Source organism: Chelmon rostratus, chromosome 12 (assembly GCF_017976325.1).
Source record: "Chelmon rostratus isolate fCheRos1 chromosome 12, fCheRos1.pri, whole genome shotgun sequence".
Taxonomy (NCBI): Eukaryota; Metazoa; Chordata; class Actinopteri; order Chaetodontiformes; family Chaetodontidae; genus Chelmon; species Chelmon rostratus.
In genome coordinates, this window is record NC_055669.1 from 10333600 (window position 1) to 10352694 (window position 19095).

Below are 19095 nucleotides of genomic sequence, written 5' to 3' on the forward strand. Positions count from 1 at the left end.
TAAAGGTCATACTGTGATGCTACATAAGTGTAGTTTTTGGGTGTGATTCGTTTGTCACTTATTTGGTCGTGTCCTGCAGGTATTGTTATGGAAAAGTACATTTGCGCTGTGAGGTTAAGGTTTGTACTCAGAAGGTTGCTGGTTCGATCCCCACCATCAGCAGGACGAATGGTGCAACAACAGTTTCTCATATTACTAGCACCGAGATGCTCCCATAAAGAAAGCTGTGTGGCCAATAACACAGACTGTGGTTAAACTTGGCTTCCACTTATGAATGAGTGTAACTGCCTGAGTGTTGTTTTTGTGAATGAGGCTTCCAGACTTTCACATTTTACTCTTTTACAAATAAGATCCAACATTATCTTTGCAAAAAGCCTTTCACAAAACACAGACACAGCTGACAGCACACCTGTCCCATCATCTGATGGACTTAAAATGTGATCAACTATTGATTAATTATGCTAAATCTGTAAATCTTACTCAATATGACCTAACACACCCTGGACTCATGATTCCATGATGACTTCCATGAGTTTCTGTGTGTCAGTTTTATACCGTGACAGAAAATCATCACGTTTAAACTCGACCACAGATGAGCTGCAACTACAGATGAACATGCTGAAATGTTTTGGTCATATGGAGCAAACCAGGAAAATATTCTGGAGAGAGCTGTAAGTGACCAACCATCCACCATCATGCTTGTCAAACTGTTTTATTGACAGTATCTTTGATTCCAGCAGTCTACTTCAGCTTCTTCTTGGGTCTGAGGTTACTGGTGTGTCCACACTTCTTCTTGCGGCAGTTGACAGCACGTGGATGTAAGCGAGCGTAACACCTGGCATGAGACGAACGAATCATTAGACCAACAATCGCTGCCCGACATCTTATCAGAGAATGGTGTCCGTGTCTTTTTTGTCTCTTTTAGGAGCACACAACCAACATGAATCCCTTTGTTCAGTCTTTCTAACTCCACCTTTCACACTGATTATTTTGTTAAAATTTTATAATCAAGAACACCAACTGCACATGTCATGAACAACTGCAAATAAATAGTTATATTTTGATTAAACTGGCAGACCTTTACACACAAAGCTCCTCTGCAATGGTGGAAAGTAACTCAGTACATTTCCTGAAGTTTTAAAGTATTTACACTTAACTTCAGTTATAACATTTTATGTTACTCCACTACATTAGTCTGACAGCTTTAATAACTATTAATAAATATAAATGACCACATACAGCATACAAAAATACAATAAATTACTTCCTGTCCTGTGAAAACCATGTATGTTGGTGACTAATATAATTGACTAATTAATTAACACTGCAAGTTAAGCAGTATATATTAAGTAGTCACAGTAAACTCAAGCAGCAACATTAAAGTGATGAACACACTGATGCATCAATAATTATAATCTAATAATATAATAAATATTCTGAGGTAGGTATTCTGCATGAGTGCTTTTACTTTTCATACTCAACGTACATTTTCACGATAATAATGAATGAAATTCATTTAACTGTCTTTGACAACTGATAATGAGTTCAATGTCACCAATATAACACTGTACTGTGCTTGCACACATACTTGCGGCAGACCATCTTGTCGCAGTTGAACCTTTGGGCCAGCTGTCTCAGAGAGGGCTCAATGATGCCCCCTCTCAAACGCAGAACAAGGTGGAGGGTAGACTCTACAGAGAGAAAGAAGTCGACAAATAATCAACAGTACCTCCACCTTGTGACATTAGTGGTGTTTGGTACAGTGGGAGCTTCACCTACCCTTCTGGATGTTGTAATCTGACAAGGTGCGTCCATCCTCCAGTTGTTTCCCAGCAAAGATGAGACGCTGCTGATCAGGGGGGATACCTCAAAACAACAGAGTCACAACTGTGAGTTGGCATGAAAAGTAATTTACAGCTGCCACTCAAACTGTATCTATGACATCAAGCGGGTGTAACCCATGCTAGTCCTTTGATGTGGATGCCATCTTAAGGTTTTACACTGGTGATATCCTGTGACCTATCCTGACCACCAGAAAGTATTCAGTCATATTTACATTTTTTATTTACTTTAGTTTATTCAGATGTCAATGTTGAAATTGTTAAAATACATTACAATTTATTTAATGATAACGTGTAAAGGCAAAACGAAGCCAAAGAGAAAAAGGGAGAATGTGGGGAGAGGAGTTGCTATTACATCTTATTATTTGTGATTTGTTTATTGGAGATCAGCAACAACAGGAAATCACATGATCAATGATCACTAGAGCAGTAAAATTGGGAATACAGGTTGGTGCCAGTGAAGGCTGGCTCATTCAGAGCTCAGTAACAGCCAGCAACACACATATTTAGTAAAAGAGGCTGACCATGTTCATTTGAAGACAATCTCAATACAGTTTCAGTGCGGTTTTATAAATGAACCACTGTTACCACTCTTTATCATTGTAGAGATGATGGGATGTACCATCAACTTGTTATAGAGGAATCACTGATCTTACATGTGAATTAGAATAATAAAAAATATGCCACTGCATCTGATAACACAATATATTAACACACAGCATCACCCTGTTACTGATCGATAGCACACATTATCATACAGCAGCTGTCTCCTGCTCACAGTGAAGAGTACCTTCTTTGTCTTGGATTTTGGCTTTGACATTCTCAATGGTGTCACTGGGCTCCACCTCAAGGGTGATGGTTTTACCCGTCAGTGTTTTCACAAAAATCTGCATCTTTATTTCCTAGCAAGAAGCCAGAAATATCAGTGAGTCTCATGTGGATCAACAAACACACTGAAATCATTCTAAAAGTCAAGAAAAAGTGTTCATGTACTCTGATGATAAGTTCCACCCCAATATTAAGAGATAACCATCCAGGTTGCTGTGGCTGTTTTTCTCTTTCAACAACCAGTTTACCCGTGAAGGTTGACAGGTTGCATAAATAGTTACCATAAAAGAAAACACAAGTTCAAAAACCACATTCATACTGAATGCAACGTGAAATACCAGTTGTACACAAGCACAAAAAACAAAAAACACATCACAACTACTGCAGTCAGACCAACCTTTACCCGTTTTATAAAGCATTTCTCAAAATCGAACAAAAACGACCTTTTAAACGTCATAAAATCTGCACTTACGTCGACCCAGCCAGCAAGCAGTTGGGCGAAACAGGAACTCGATGTTCCCGGTCCTGTGCTTGAGAATGGAAACAAGCTCATCCAGTTTTCTGTTTTTTTAATCTGTACCGTCACATCTGCACAGATGGAGAAGAGCTGCTATTTATATGGCAGGTGCTTACATGTTGTACATTTATTGGCGGTGACGATCTGATGTGTTTAAGTGATACACGCTCAGACGGGCCCTCTAAAAACACAGTAATCGAATAAATAGAAACACGACCGAAAACACATAAATGTATGTCGTCCCTGGGTGGGCTCGAACCACCAACCTTTCGGTTAACAGCCGAACGCGCTAACCGATTGCGCCACAGAGACAACTATGCACGCATTTCAGACATAACCGCTCATGAAATACAGTATGTCATCGTACTGTACAGCACAATAGACTCGTTTACATGCATAACCGGCGCACTTGCGCCCCCTTGTGGCAGCTACGATACGCAAATTTTCAAGGAGAGTCGAGGGCATGCATTTATCTTTCTCACCGCTAGGTGGCTCATCACAAGCCAAGTATACAAAATGAAAACGTAATTAAAAAATATAAAAGCACTCGAGACGTTACAAGATAGCAGCTAACAAGAAGCGAGAAAACATGTGGGCGAGGGTAAATATCTTTACAAGTGACCTACTGTTAAACTTATTTTCTAATAGCTTGTGTTAACGCTCATCTTCTGCCTCCCGCAGAATTACGCGCTGCGACATCGCTAGGCTCACTTTAGCACTAGCCAGATTAGTGCTAGTTAGCTAATTTAAAGTAGTTAACTTAAATGCAACCCACAGATAGATTAAAATGAACCAGTAACTGACGAATAAAATGTTGCAAATGAAAAACCATAATTATCACATTCGGGGGGGCCGACATTGGATGACAAATTTCTGCCGAGCCAGCGGTAATGTTACTTACATTTATTTAACTTCAATTTCTGTTAACGTCAGCTAACACTGGCATTAGCATGTGGAAAGGCGTTCGGAGATATAGCTAATTTTATCTAGTTAAACGAGACAGGAACTTTAATAACTGTAGTAAGGCCTATATTAATTTGGTTGTTTAACAACACATATAACCAATAACAACAACGTACGATAAACTCACTTCCGAAAAACAAGCCAGCAAAGTCCCCGTTACTTTACTCCACCTCTCATCCCCGCGGACCAGCTTCGCTCATGGTTGGAGCCGTGAGCAAAAGTGATCACATGTTTGACTGGCAACGGTTCGGCTCCACCCTTATTCACGACATTTAGCTATATTTTATCAATTAGTACGTGTGTTACCTACCTCCTGTTTAAGAGATTATCTTAATTTAGCTCAAGTGCACCGCGGATGATTTTAATTGTTGTTACCTTAATTACATAATCTTAAAAATTATTAATGTTACATATCCATTCCAGGAACAACAGAAACATTTCAGGATAGCGCCCAGCCTATCAGTGTCATCCCGACCCGAGCCACCAGATGGCACTGCGGTACAGAAGAAGCTACAGCATGATTTCACAGCCTGTGAGTGTATATGATGCAGACACATTTCATAAAAACACATGCAAAACCTGCTCTGCTTTAGAAACAGCCAAAAGGTGAAACCTTAACAAGGGTAAGCCTTACACCATGAACTAAATAGCAGGATTGAGACCATGTCAGTGTTCTAAATCATCACAAGAGACAGACACAGAAAGAGTAAGATGATGACTTTATTCCCTGCATTTGAATATCTACTGCATGTTGCGGAACAATTTCATTATTTTACAATATAAAAAAACTATGTTGTCTATACTGGGTCTAACATCAACATGTGCTTTGTGAACTTGCTGAATGGCAGTGGAAACAGTCTGCAGTGTAGGCTACAATGAAGAAAATCATCAGGCAGCCACTGAAAGCTTTCATGATTCATGATTCAGTCACACAGAGTACCATCCATCATAGTGTCTGTGTCACCACCGCAGCTGGACAGTGAATTGTATACAGTGGCAACTCATGCAGATGTGGATGCCCCCAGTGGATCCTAATGGAAAAGGCACTGGTCTCCTAAGCCAAGGATTGTGAGTTTGAGTCCTGTCTAACATGAGCAGCAGAGTGGCGCAGCGGAAGCGTGCTGGGCCCATAACCCAGAGGTCGATAGATCGAAACTATCCTCTGCTATATCAGCATTTTACAATGACTAACGATTCAACTCTCACTGCTTTACTTGTCTAATTCCACTCTCAATTGAAATGAAGGACACCGGCAGGAAAAAGGTGAATGGATTCCATCCATCCCATATCACTCAATGTGTAAAACATGGCAAAACCGGGCCGTTATGTAATGAAACTCATCAACGCTTTTACTGAGCTTTGCGCATTCTGTCAGCTACAGATGCCCTGTGGTTACTCAAGTTATTTAGGACACAACTGTTGGTCAGCATACACAGTTTGGAGTTCAGGGCGTCTTTACTTTTCTCCCAACAGTAATCTCCTCCCTGGTCCACATTTTCCTCTCCTCCTTTATTATCCTCTTCCTCCTCAACTTCACTCTCTTCATCACTGCGCTCATCTTTTTCCAGCTGCAGACGGAAGCAGATACAGGGCTTGTATGACTACCTCATGTTGGATGTTAAAACTTATGTGCAAGGGTTAAATATTAGTCAGAAATGTTGTTAATTGCTGATTCTCACCTTGCCTTTCAGGAACTTATAGACCATGCGTAAGATCAAGCCAGCCCAGAAGATGTGAAGACCCTGCAGCACCATCAGCAGGACGTTGAAAAAGTAATAGCCGGCGAAAGGTTCAAACACCTCCATGGACAGCACCAGGGTGGTATGGATGATTCTGTAAGTAATCAGATAAGATTAAATAAGACTTTATTAAGATAATTATAATAATAATAATTAGAGGTAAGTAAAAAAAAAAAAAAAAAGTGCTCCAATGCTGGATTAGGTAGTTAAACATTTTATCTCCAAAAGTGGGAAAACATCTTAAGAGTTAACCATACTTGCTCGGGAAAATCACCAGTCGAGTCACAAGGAAGACCACGGCAAACACAACAAACAGTGTGTCACACGTTCTCCTCCAGCCGGTGCCGTAGTTGAACATCTTGGCAGACTGCAAAAATACCAATGAACTGAACTGAACCCCCATGTTAGATGGTAAGACAGTCTTATCTGTCTTACCATCTAACATGGGGGTTGCAATGAAAATTTCATTGACATGTGCAATGACAATAAAGACTCTTGAATCTTGAATCTTGAACTGATCAGACATATATGAACCATAAATGAAGCTATATCTGAAGCCAACAGTCAACAAAACATTAGGTAAACATTTTCCAAAAAAGAGTTAATGAGTGAAGATGGGATCAGGATACATTTGGAGGAAACAAACATGAGCATGTGTGCTTAATGTCGGCTCAGTCCATGATGAATCTGTAACATGAGCAGCACCATCAATCATGTCTTTATTGTTCTATTTGCTGTTGTTGTTTCCTTTCACTAGTCTTTCTGAGTACAGGAATCCCGCACAACTTCTTAAAAAACTCTTTAATTTGTTCCTCATGTACAATTCTTTGTTTTGTACAGCTAAACAAAAGTCACCTCTGGCAGCCAGCTATCAGGACTCAGTCACAAGTTGAGCATGCGGCTACTACACAGATCTCAGCTTAGATACGCACCTTCTAAGAGCAGCCTCAAGCACAGTGTGACCATCTGACTGTAGTTTACAACATTTATACAGCCAGTTTTTCTCGCCTTGGTAAGGCTACACAGAGGCAGAAAACTGGCCAACATGGATATGAATCTATGGTGACCTGCTCTGAAGAGATTAATTGTATTTGTGAGGTCCCATGTGCTTGTTAGGCTGCGACCCTGGAGACATGGGTCTGTTAATGTAGAAGTTGTTCTTTTGTGTCCCAACAACGTTACATGAAAGCAGCATTGCCAAGAAATTTAAGAAAATAAGTCAAGTTTATCCTGGAGAACAGTATTTGAGGTGACACGTTACCTCGAGCAGGATGTCGGAGGAGTCGTGAAGCAGCATCACCAGGGTGCCGATGCGAATGTAGTTGGCACAGTAGGAGAAGCTGAGCAGGAAGATGGTGGCCAAATGGTGGATCACCTGTTCTTTAAAATCCTGGCAAAGCAGACATATGGAGTATCAAATCAGTGGAATAAAATGACCTTCGCATGTCAACAGAATTTAAATTTCCTGCTATTATAGTTACTTATTAACCATGTGTCAAGTGAAGTTTCTCATTACAGCAAGAGTGCAAGCCATTAAGTATGAAATATGACCAGGCTGAAGCAATCATAAGGCTTATACTTTCACTTAGGTCCTTCTCTAAAGTGCAAGTGTATTGTGAGGCCATGAAGTTTAGTTTAGAAACCTGAAACATTTATCAGTGAATGAATGTTGAGGTCCTCACCTTCCTCTTGATGTCCACAGAGATCCGGAGGAGCAAAGAGCCATAAAAACCCAACTCTAGCATGTAGTACCAGTAATGAGCTTTCTCCATGGGCTGTGGACAAAACATTACTCAAAAGTCAATAAAAAGTGAGAAAAAAAAAAACATAGACATTTACTTGTGGCACAAAAATGGAGCCGAATCAGCCAACAACAGAGGAACAGCTGGAGAGGTAACAATTTTACTGAACAACGCTCAAAATGTCGATTAGGTAGTACAGTTTGTGGCTCTTGTACATCCTTTCAGTTCAGTATCATTAAACTCTCTTTAAAGGTCTTTAAAGCCCTTTGTTTTTTTAAGGAAGGGTGTATGGAAGGATAGCAGGAAATGACGTTAATCTACAGATATTCTGATAATCGATTCAGTCATTTTTTACTCAAAGAGGTCAGAAATTCACAGGTTGTAGCCTTCTCAGTCTTCAGGTATTGTGGTTGGACAAAGAAATACATATGAAGACCTCACTTCCTGGGTTTTGTGGAGCTGTACTTTGTCACTTTTCCAATTAGTCTGCAGTCTTAGCTACACGGAACAACATCAGTGAGGTACTCCCATGATTCCCTGATTCCACTTCACACCAAAGGTGCTTTTCATTCTGCTAACATTTCTTCTTGCCTCCCTGTATTTCCTCGCGCTAAGCTCTTCCAGAAGCCTCCTCTCTCCTCAAGGTGCATTTAAGGGATTGGAAGATGGCGGAGGAGAGGATGTGAGGAAGCATGATGAAATACACCCTATGAGTACCATAAGAGATGAACTCAAAAAGCCTGAGTGTCCTTACAGATAAGGCACAGGCCTCGTCACTCTGTGATTCTGCACTGAGCCTGATACAGCAGCAGAGTGGCGCAGCGGAAGCGTGCTGGGCCCATAACCCAGAGGTCGATGGATCGAAACCATCCTCTGCTATGTTGACCTTTTACAGAAAGAAACCAATTTTTTAAGCAAGATTTAGAGCAATCTCAATTAAACAGCAGGCAGGACCTGCTGCTGCATGTCTGCTCACATCCCTCGACTCATTTAGATTCATTCACCCATATGATGAGTAATTGGGTCTGAATTAAGGTGAGACACAATATTCATTGTCCTTTGTAGTATGAATGAGGAAGCATATTGTGCTTGTTTTACATTTCCTCTTTAAAACACATTCAATCTGTTTCCCCAAACTCAGATTTCAGTTCGGCTTCCTTTCAAAACTGATTCCACATAAAACAAGGTTTTCCTCATTGTCAAAGACACACGCTATTTAATGGGAGGACAGTGATGAAGATAATTTAAGAATGAAATAGGACACACCAATTATACAAAGCAGTGAAATGATGTAATGTAAAGAAATGTTTTCACCTGAACTGGATATTGCCTCCAGCATTCACTGCGGTCCCAGAACCATGGTCTCTGTGGAGAGAAGTTAGCATGAAGAACACAGCAGTAGAAATGCAAAACATAAATCATTACATTGATATTTGGATTATATCACTAGGCTCTGAATCAATGACAAAAATCTCTTTTCAACAACAATAGCAGTGTTTTGTCGCCAGGTTGGTGCTATTAACCCTTTCTGAAACTCACATCAATCAAACAGGCCAGTCCAGCAATGAAGGCTGTGAGGTAGAAAACGAACCTCCACCTGCAATACGGAAAAACTTGGGATCAGATATTTTGACCGATTGTTTATTTGTGTTTGTGTGTGTGTGTGTGTTAGTACCATACCATAAACACTCTAAGAGCTCCTGGACAATATGGTGTGATATCAGCCACTTCTGATATCTCTACCTCAACGACAAAAACTCCACCAAAATAATACTGCCATCATTAATAGATAATACTAAAGCTGTTAACAACACATGAAGTTTTACATCCTATAGGAATATCTCAGTCTGTAGATTAATGCCATTGAACGACCGACCAGACATGTAGTTCACAAAACTGAGAAACAAACAAAAAAAAGTAGATTGTGCCAAAATAAAAATCATAAACTCAGCTAGAGAGGACCACAAACACACTGTACACGTTTATCCAGGAACACATGTAGAAATGTTATATGTCTTGAACGCCACGCTGAAGACAAACACAGGTACGGTCTATTCACTTCCAAAGTACACAACAAGTTGTAGTTCAACTGTTGAAAGAAAAGGGCTGCAGAGCAGAGACTCACCTGGCCACAGCTCTGTGGAGATGATGAACTGATCAGTTCGAGGTCGGACGAATAAAATCCACCTAAATCTGTGACCTCGTTTCAGTCTTATTTGGCCGGCACCGCCGTGTCCTAACAACTACACTGGAGATGAAGCGAGCCGTTCAGTCATCACGGCTCAGGTGTCAAGTTAGACACGATAACGACGAGATGGTGCTACTCATTTCAAAATAAGAGCCACCTGTGACGAACGCTACTCGTTTTAATGTTTTCTGTTTGCAGTGTTAGCAAAGAAACCCGTCATTTGCTTTCCAAAATCACGTTTACCCGAATACACAACACAAACAAACATGTGTAAATGCCTCCAAAAGGTCTGGCTACTTAACGCAAATCATTGTCATTATATTAATATATAGCAGCCAAAATAGCCCAATATTTGCTACCTTCCAAAAAAACTATAATAATATATAATTATTTTTCACCCAGTATCCGTCACAATTGTTTTCAGACAGTCTACAATAATTGCTCATCCAAGTAACCTACGTGTCCTTTTGTTCTGAAAGCTTCCGGTATTCTCTGTCTGTTACTAACAGGATGATGTAACTTGATGGATGAGCGGCTAATGAAACACCTGGGGCGTCTCTTGCTCATAACCCATTAACTCAGCATGGGTAACAAAGGAAGCACTGGGCTATTATTGAGCTATTATACAGTTTACAGTGTGGAATTATAAAATTACCGTTATATGAGCCCTGTAATATACTGTAAACATGATTATATAGAGTTGGCATTTGGAAGAGAAAAGAAGAAATAACATAGTTTGAAACTTGAATTCATACGCAACAAAACGCAGTCAGTTAATGCCACTGAGGAGAGCTAATGCTAGCTAAGGTTAGCAAACATTAGATGTTGCTGTGTAACTGCCAGTGACCTTAACACCTCTCTCTGTGCTACTGTTATACTACTTTTAGGCATTTAGTATAAACCTAGAATTGTGACTTGTCGACAGACAGGTTTTCAGCAAAATGTACATAATATTTAAACTTCAGTTGAGATGATATGCAGTATATATTACAGTAAATGCTTAACTAAACTCTCGTTATGAAGATTCGACATGAGAGGCACAGCCTGGAGCTACCTAGACTTAGCCATGAAACAACCATTAACCAGAAAAAAACGAATGTATTATATCTCATTACATTTCCTTGTATTCTACTCAGAGGTTTTACTCTACAGTAAACATAACATGTTCGCATATCCGTCACAGGAGTATATCTCATTACATTTCCTTCTACTCCATTGCAGGCTCTTCTCCTGGGTTACTGCTGTCGAGGAAAGCAGCTGATGACACCTGCAGCAACTCTGCCGGACTACTCCTGGACTTCATAGTCTGAAGGTAAACACGCCTCTCCAGGTGTGTGCACATCCGTGAGCTCACACTTTACTTTGCACAATGGTGTGATGTCATCCAGGCCTCGGTGTCTGACTGCTATTATACAAATTCTAATGACACACACCCCCTTTATTTACACACACACACTTCTTCTCAACCCTTGTCAACACAAATACAGACACACACTCCAGTGGTCCTCACACCATCCACCTCTCCAGCCAGCACTCTCAGCTGATAGTATTGTCATGGAGGAAGTTGTCTGCTGATAACATCAGTACTGTTATGCAGGTTAACTGCTCTTTTTTGTCATGCATATCAGTCAGGACCACTGCTGTGTTATGTCTCAAGCATGGGTGTTTTATTAAGTGTGTGTGTGTGTGTGTGTGTGTGTGTGTGTGTGTGTGTGTGTGTGTAAATGTGTTCAAAAGACTCTACTGGGAGAGATGGTTTTTGCACATTTTCAACAACAGACAAACATGATTTGCATGCCCTGTGGGCTGTGCTTAATTTCTGTTTGTATTTGTGTGTGTTGGGGGTTGTATGTAGCTTACAAGTGAGTTTCTATACTTCTATTGCTTCTATATCTATCTCTTTTTATTGTTACCTATTTGCACAATTACATTGTTCATAATTGCACCTTCTAATGCTATTTGAACCCCCCCTGTGTGTTCTAAAGAGCTTCTGTAACAGTGAATTTCTCCATTGTGAGATTAATAAAGTCTTATCTATCTATCTATGTAGGATGGAGTCATATTACCTGAAAATTAGCCTGTGCACATTCGGGGAGATATTTGCATACTGTCTGCACCTGCCTAGTCTATATACTCATGAAGTGAGGCAGAGACACACATGCCTTGTTTCAACAATATGAAATATATGAAAGCTAATCAGATCAGATGAGTCTGTAGCCGTCACAATTGTCACTGAAAATTAAGGTATAAAAGTCTTTTTGTCTTGTAAATTTTGATTGTTGCTATACATTTGACCTAGAAGAATTGTAGTAGCATTACTAGTAAAAATAACATTTATATACACCCTCCTCCACTGCAATATTGTGACATGTTGAAGTGTCACACATGTAAATGCGGAACAATTTCTGCTTTGCATGTCAAGCCGGAGGTCATATTTTTGTGTGGTCCAGCCTTATTTCCATATTTGTGTGCACATGCACATGTGTTTCTATGTGTGTGTGTATAAAGTGTGTGTGTCTGTATACAGTGTGAGAGGGTGATGGGAACTGAGTGCCTTTGTTGTTTTATCAAGGAAGTAAATTGTCAGAACCCACTGAAGCAAAATCTGTCCTGTTAATTGCTGGACTAATGAGGTGGGGGGTGTTATACTGTGCTTCCAACCATCTGTTGAAGCCTGATAAACTGTGGAGGGCTGTTATAGCCCACTTTCCAAAGTTTAGCTGGTCAGTGCAAGATTTATCATCACAGATAGCTTGCCCTGACTAATTTCCTCACTAATACCCTTTTTGTTAACAGTGGAAAACAACATTAACATAATGACGGTTTCCATGCTCCATATATCCATGCAAATGCAATTAATGTATTGATTAATACAGTGCTGACTGCTTTTAGCAGTCCAGGCAGATTGAAATGGTATAGCTGATGTTGTGCTTTGAGGTAAATGCTAGCATTAGCATGCTAGTATGCTCTCAATGACAATGCTAACATGCTGATTAGCAGGTATAATGTTTACCATGTTCACCATCTTAGAGTTAGAGTGTTAGCATGCTAATATTTTGCTAATTAGCACTAAACACAAAGTGCCACTGAGGATGATGGGAATGTCATTAATTTTGTCGGTCTTCCGTCATGTTAGGTATTGGAAGAGTCACAAATTTGACCAGATGATGGTGCCAGGTGAAAAGTCCCCAAAGTGACTTCAGCTCATCCTCAGACGAACAAGAATGAACCAAATTTAATGACTATCCCTCAAATAGATGAGACATTTCACTCAATATCACAGATGTGAACCTCATGAACAGCTACAGGAATACTCAGGGGGTCGTGACAGTCGTTAGGATTCCTCCTCTGGGTTAGGAAGAGGGTTAGGGTGAATGTCTGCAAAATTTCATGGCAGTCAATCCAAAAGTTGTTGAAATATTTGTGTCTGGACCAAAGTGGTGGACCAACAGACAGACCAACAGTGGCAACCCTAGAGCCATTCCATTAGCATGGATAAATGTGTGTTCCTCTCTAAATTATAGAATACTCTGCAGGCCAGCGGCTGATGTAAGACAATAACAGAACATTTCTCAGATGAATGAATTGTGGGAGTGGACTCTACATATACAGTTCAGCAGTTAGCCAGTTAAATAACTCTTGAGCAAAGGATTAGACACAGTTATGCATTATGAGTTATTCTGTATTTGCCCTGAGTACAGAAGCACATTAGAGCACTGACTGATGCCTCAGTGATCGGTGCACTCACACTTGTAGTTCTCAAAGTATCCAGAGGAGGTCACAACTAACCAGATAGCTGAGCTCCTGAGTGCTCACAGTCAAAGGCAGGGAGGTCAACCAGGAAGGATGAAGATGAAAAGGGAAATATGTGGGAATTGTACTGAAAAACCCAATCAAAATGCAATCAGGAAACACACTTTAAATCTGAATTAAAAAAAACTAAAATTACTAAATGATTAGAGAGAGTAGAAAGGTATTTGACATGTGAATCTCATAACATTATCTTAATCTCTTTAAATCCAAACTCCTGTTTAATACTTTTGTTACTCTTATTGTGATGACTGATGTGGATCTTTTGAAAACCCAGCAACTGTCAGTGACGTTTGCTCTCACTTATGAATGTCTGTCTCATCCAAACAGGCAGAGTGCTGCGATGAGGTCCTCACTCACTCAGCGTAGGGACATATTTCATCTGGGCGGGATGATCTGCCTCTGGGAGGGCTGATCCTCATAAATTTACTGACTGTGTCTTTACGAGCCTCCAATTGATTATTCGATTGATTTCATTTGCTCTAAATCTTGCTATTATTGATTTTAGGGCAGCAGTAAGGACAGCCTTTGCTCAATTAAAAGTTTGTGTTTGTGTGTGTGTGCGTGCGTGCTGCAGGTCTGTAAAGTAATGAAACTTTCTAAAATCAAGACAAGACGAAAGCTTTTATTTCATTACAAAATTGAATGCCACTTCAAAGAAACATTAGGAAAATATCTAATTTTAACAAGCAAGAGTCTATAGTTTGGTATCAATAAACAGTTTTTGGTCATCATTAAGGAATCAAATGAACATTTTAACAAATCAGTATAATATTAATACTAAACTTTATAAAGAGTCTTTCACAGCCACATTTCAAAGGACTTTACAGTGTAATAAGGGCAAAAACTATATTAGAAAACAAGTGGCAAAAGGAGCAGTAACATTGTATGTATGAAACAGATATTAGCTTTTCTCACATTTCTACAGGCACTGTTGAACAGATTTGGCTGGTACGCTGGACGGGGCCTAAAGGCAAAAAGGGATTAGGCGGAGGAACTTGGTGTACATGCATTTCATAATCAGAACTTTATATGACACATATTCAGTCAGAGCTGTGACCCCCTGCTCTGAGCTTCATAAGCCTCTTAAAGGGAGAACGACATGAAACAGCACAACCCCAAATAAAATATGCTGTATTAACTGTTATATATTAAAAACTAGCTTTTATAGTGGCATAAGATTGAAATTTAGGACACAGTGAATTTTAAAGAAAATAGAGAGATACAAACAGCAACTTTAGCTCAATTTAAGTGATTCCCTCAAACTAAGAGGCTTTAGTTAATTAGAAATCATTTTACCTGAGGATCATCTTAGAGGTGGTACAAACGCCTCACAATATCCGGCATGGTTTCCATTAATGGTAAATAATACATAAAAAAAAGGTTTCCAGTTCCAGAGGAACTATGACATCTTCTAAGTGTTTGGTTCAGCTGCACGTCCAAATAAAAAGAGATCAAAAATAAAAGCTGCAGAGGAAAATGTCATTTTTACATTTTAACAGTAAACCACCGTGTAAAGTTGACAGTCTTGTCTCCCAATCTGCAGTAACAGTGCGTATTAGTTCTGTCTAAATGACGTCCATGTCTGCCCTGAACACATGTAATTCCTCTTTTATTCAATCAGGGCCTGTCTCGCGGCAGCTCTGCTCTCTACTTAGAATTCAGGCCTGGTATTTGTAAAAACGTTATAGAATTACAAAATGACATGATAAACGTAATGCTGGGATACTGATCGCTGTCTTCCTGCAGTGTTTGTCTCTCTATGCTGCAGCGTAGCATCACACACACCATAAGTCTGCGATAATACATGAATTACTGTCAATTAAAATGGATGCACCACTTCTGGTGTGTCTGCTTCTCTTCTTTCTGCCCTGCTGCATTTAATCCTTCCACAGATACTGTTTAGTTGTTTTATGCTGTTGTCTTGACAGCTTGCATCAGCCCAGCTAAACATCAAACACACTGTAGCATACTGCAGTCTCTCATCTTCAGGAGCTGAAACTTTTAGCTTTTAGCATGGCACGCAACAAACATCATCTATCAAAAGTCCCTGAAAAAAACCTTTACACATCCCGCTCCACATCTTCTGCTCTCCTCATCTTTACACCACTGCATAATCAAACTGTCCTCTGTCCAGTCCCTCCTTATGGTCTGTCCACGATGATGCTGGCATGCTGCTGTAGGGATCTAACAGGATACGCACGCAGCGGACGAGGAGAAAGAGCAGCAGCAGCACGAGGAGGCCAACAAAACACAGGGCCGTTCCCTGCTCGGGGTGCCCTGCTGTGGGCTGCAGCACCGTCGGGCTCCTGGGGAACCCGGGCGGTGCAGGAGAGGAGAGCTCATAGTCCACGACCCAGTAGTTTGTGTCGCTCATCCTGGAAGTGAGGGAATGTTTTGACGGTTGAAGTCGTTCACTGTGTGAGTTTTATTCTGCTGTCAGAAGCTATGAGGGATGGCACGGCTCTGCAGGGTCATCTTTGTTATTGAGGGTGAGATCACATAGTGAAATCTGGCAGATGTCAACTGATTGAACTCAACAGCAGTGTTTCCCACCAGCCAGCCAGGCAAAGAAATTGTTCCTGCAGAGATAACGCGGGACAAATCAGTAGTGCAAATTAATAAGCCCTCTGGTGCACAGAGCAGCAAGCCCAGGCATGCTCAGCGAGATTTAATTAGCGCTAACTAGCTGCTGTCCATGTTCTTGCTTTCTCTCGCATAGACTCACTTGGTTTTAACGGAAGCTAACGATACAAAGACTGAGGTCACTGGTACTACTTCATATCACCTGCACAATTAAGTGTCATCCAATTGCAGCCCTAGAGAGGCATTTATTGTGATTACCAAGTGATGTATAAATCCCAATCGAGTGGCCGAAGATGTTCCATGGATCAATCAAAGTGCTTGCAGGCTGTAAACGACCCGTGTTGCGGTGCTTCAGAGAACGTTTTTGTATTGAGTCACTGGAACGGTTTGGCCGTGTTGCAATGAGTTGGTGATTTACTGTGATGAGAAAGCTTCTATTTTTAGCCCTTCATCACCAGGAACCTCTTCATTTTGGGATTCACTCATCAATATACCTAAGAGAAAAAAAAGCAAAGACAAGACACACCATGGGTGAGTGAGTGTCCTGGATGGAGGGAAACATCTGATCAAGGGGTTCAGAGCTCAACAGGGGCCCTGGAACATGTCAAGGAGTATAGATTCGTATGGTTTCAGGGCCTTAAGTGAGGTGTTTTCATCTGGCCCAAACCTTGCAGTGCCAGCACACAGTCTTTAAAGCTGTTATTACACACTCTGTCAAATCTTCTAATCTTTCTTGTGCAAAACATAACTGAGACAAGGCAAAAGCACTACCCCTCTCCTGAACTCAGGTACAGCATAGTACAAGATAAATAAATCAGACACTGATGAGGACAGAGAGAAATGTGGGGAAAACCCTTAGAGAGTTGCTGCACTCTTGCACAGAAACACTCTCCGTAGCCTCTTTAATGGGCTGTGGAGTGGAGAGACATTTCCTGTGGTAGGTGCACTCCCAAGTCAGCAGATTCTATTCCAGGAGGCTTCGTCTCTCTCCTTACCAGCCCGCCAATCCTCGCAAAGACACATTGATAGCTCCCCCGCTCTCTGGATGATGGGACTGAAGGGCCGAGCGAAGCTTTAATAGGAGACTTGAAGACATAATGAAAGAAACTGCCTGCCTCAGAATCAATTATCAAATGGCCTGTGGTTTACATCAGGCTGGATAGCTCAGGTGGCTGCATGTGTAGAAGAAGAAGCCAAGCAAAGACTCAAAAGTCAATGAAGAGCCATGAAGTTCACACACGAGGACAACATGTTAGAGTCAGTAAGTGCAAATCACCCACAATAAGGCTGCTGCTGAAAGTAATTGAACAATATGATGCAAATCATAAGAACACATTTTTCCATTAAAGGGCTGCTTTTCTTGCACAGATGATTTTTAGGGTTGTAGCATGTGACTGATTTTTATCAGCTGCCAGGAAACGTGAAAGGAAGTGATACAAGACTGGATTTTAAAGTTAACTGAGATTAAAGTCCTTTTGAGTATCTGCCCAGTCAAAATATACTTTTATAGACAGTTATGCAACACAGCCAAAATACCGCTCCACTTGACAGTGCACTTTATGCTACATTGGCAGAATATACAGTGGAGGGGGGAGGCTTTTTCATATCAAAGGCCTCTAGTTGTTCTAATTCACAAGCAAACTCAGCAGATATGTGGACCCACTGAAGATGGAGGGTTTCAAAAGGTGACCAGGGAGGTCGTTGTATGTTTTCACTTCACTCAAAAGCTCTGCAGGTTACCCAAAATCATAATGACATTCAGGCACCACAGAGCGGAGAACGAGGATGGAAACCCTGTCACAATGACACTGACACTGAAAACAAATACATCTGTGAAGAATATCAAAGCGTGGACAACATCAATTTCATGGCTCATAGATCCTCATTGAGGGACCTGCTTTGGTTCCCAGGCAGCAGATAAATCACACAGTGGTGCATGACCACATCTGAATTACACACACACAAACTAAAAATACTGTTTTGGAGCCCAGATTGGACGTAAATTGCGGAGAAATATCACAGAATCACAGTTTATCATTTAAAAGCAGCAATGAAATAGGACAGAGCACATGTGGTGACATATGGCGTTCCTCGTGGCAGTAATACCTGTAATACCTCCCATTTATACCTGTGGATTATGACGGCAGCTTTGAGAATGTCAAGGACTTCTCCAAATAAAAAGGGTGAAATGATGTGGTCTAAGATAAACCCTGAATGCAGGAATGCCAGGCTGAACAAAGCTCAGTATCAGATGAAGCTCTGTCACTTTCAACTTTTCTGACTAAACTGTATCAAAAAACGTTATTTCAATGTGTTACCTCCACCTATCTCTTATCCCTGCTGGTGGTGATGTCTGATTATATAAGCCCCAAAGACTTTTATGTTTATTCTTCTGGTAAAAAAGCAGTAAAACGCCTTGAACACAGAAATGAATGAGAATAGTTCAAAGATCGAGAGACTAGCATTTTAAACTTTTGTCTAACGTCTCCTAAATGAAAGCAGGAAGAAGCAGATGGGTTTTATTTATTCATCTCCCTTTAAAGCTGAAGCTATTGCCACTGTATTTCAGATATTCAGGACAGTTTTCCACGTTATCAATCTGAGAAGGAAAGCGTAATCACCTGGAGTGACTTCTAACATGAATATTGGCTGTTTTATTCTGATGCTGATCGTAGCAGCACAGTTATCACCTTTGTATAAATAAGGAATATTAAGCATTTTCTTTCTATACAGCAGTGATTTTTTTCATCATTCAGTTGCCAGCCCATTCTGTGAATTGTTCACATGAAGGTGACATAAAGTAAAACAGCAGCACGAAGCTGCAGCTGCACTCAGGACAGCGATTCAAAGGAAGCCTTCATGACATGATATTTACAGCTCC

At 40.6% G+C, this 19095-nt stretch overlaps 3 protein-coding genes and 2 non-coding genes across 5 annotated transcripts; 1 reads left to right on the plus strand and 4 right to left on the minus strand.

The window, feature by feature from the left end:
• Positions 1 to 677: 677 nt before the first annotated feature.
• LOC121614611 (ubiquitin-60S ribosomal protein L40-like) lies at positions 678 to 3254 on the minus strand. The gene is made up of 5 exons (XM_041948584.1): positions 3142 to 3254; positions 2632 to 2743; positions 1780 to 1866; positions 1589 to 1691; positions 678 to 835 (listed from the first exon to the last, which is right to left on the minus strand). Exons 1-5 carry the CDS (start codon positions 3220 to 3222, stop codon positions 742 to 744), a joined length of 477 nt encoding a protein of 158 aa, XP_041804518.1. The 5' UTR covers positions 3223 to 3254; the 3' UTR covers positions 678 to 741.
• Positions 3255 to 3424: 170 nt separating this feature from the next.
• trnan-guu lies at positions 3425 to 3498 on the minus strand. Its single transcript has one exon. It is a non-coding gene; the product is annotated as a tRNA-Asn (tRNA).
• A 1353-nt stretch (positions 3499 to 4851) lies between these two features.
• Positions 4852 to 9869, minus strand: LOC121615352 (ceramide synthase 2-like). The gene is made up of 8 exons (XM_041949681.1): positions 9756 to 9869; positions 9170 to 9227; positions 8945 to 8995; positions 7571 to 7663; positions 7150 to 7278; positions 6146 to 6255; positions 5829 to 5982; positions 4852 to 5717 (listed from the first exon to the last, which is right to left on the minus strand). Exons 4-8 carry the CDS (start codon positions 7658 to 7660, stop codon positions 5499 to 5501), a joined length of 702 nt encoding a protein of 233 aa, XP_041805615.1. The 5' UTR covers positions 7661 to 7663; positions 8945 to 8995; positions 9170 to 9227; positions 9756 to 9869; the 3' UTR covers positions 4852 to 5498.
• On the plus strand, positions 8438 to 8509 carry trnam-cau. Its single transcript has one exon. It is a non-coding gene; the product is annotated as a tRNA-Met (tRNA).
• Positions 9870 to 15729: 5860 nt separating the features above from the next.
• LOC121615538 (cortexin-1) lies at positions 15730 to 16005 on the minus strand. Its single transcript, XM_041949916.1, has one exon. It carries the CDS (start codon positions 16003 to 16005, stop codon positions 15730 to 15732), a length of 276 nt encoding a protein of 91 aa, XP_041805850.1.
• Positions 16006 to 19095: the final 3090 nt, after the last annotated feature.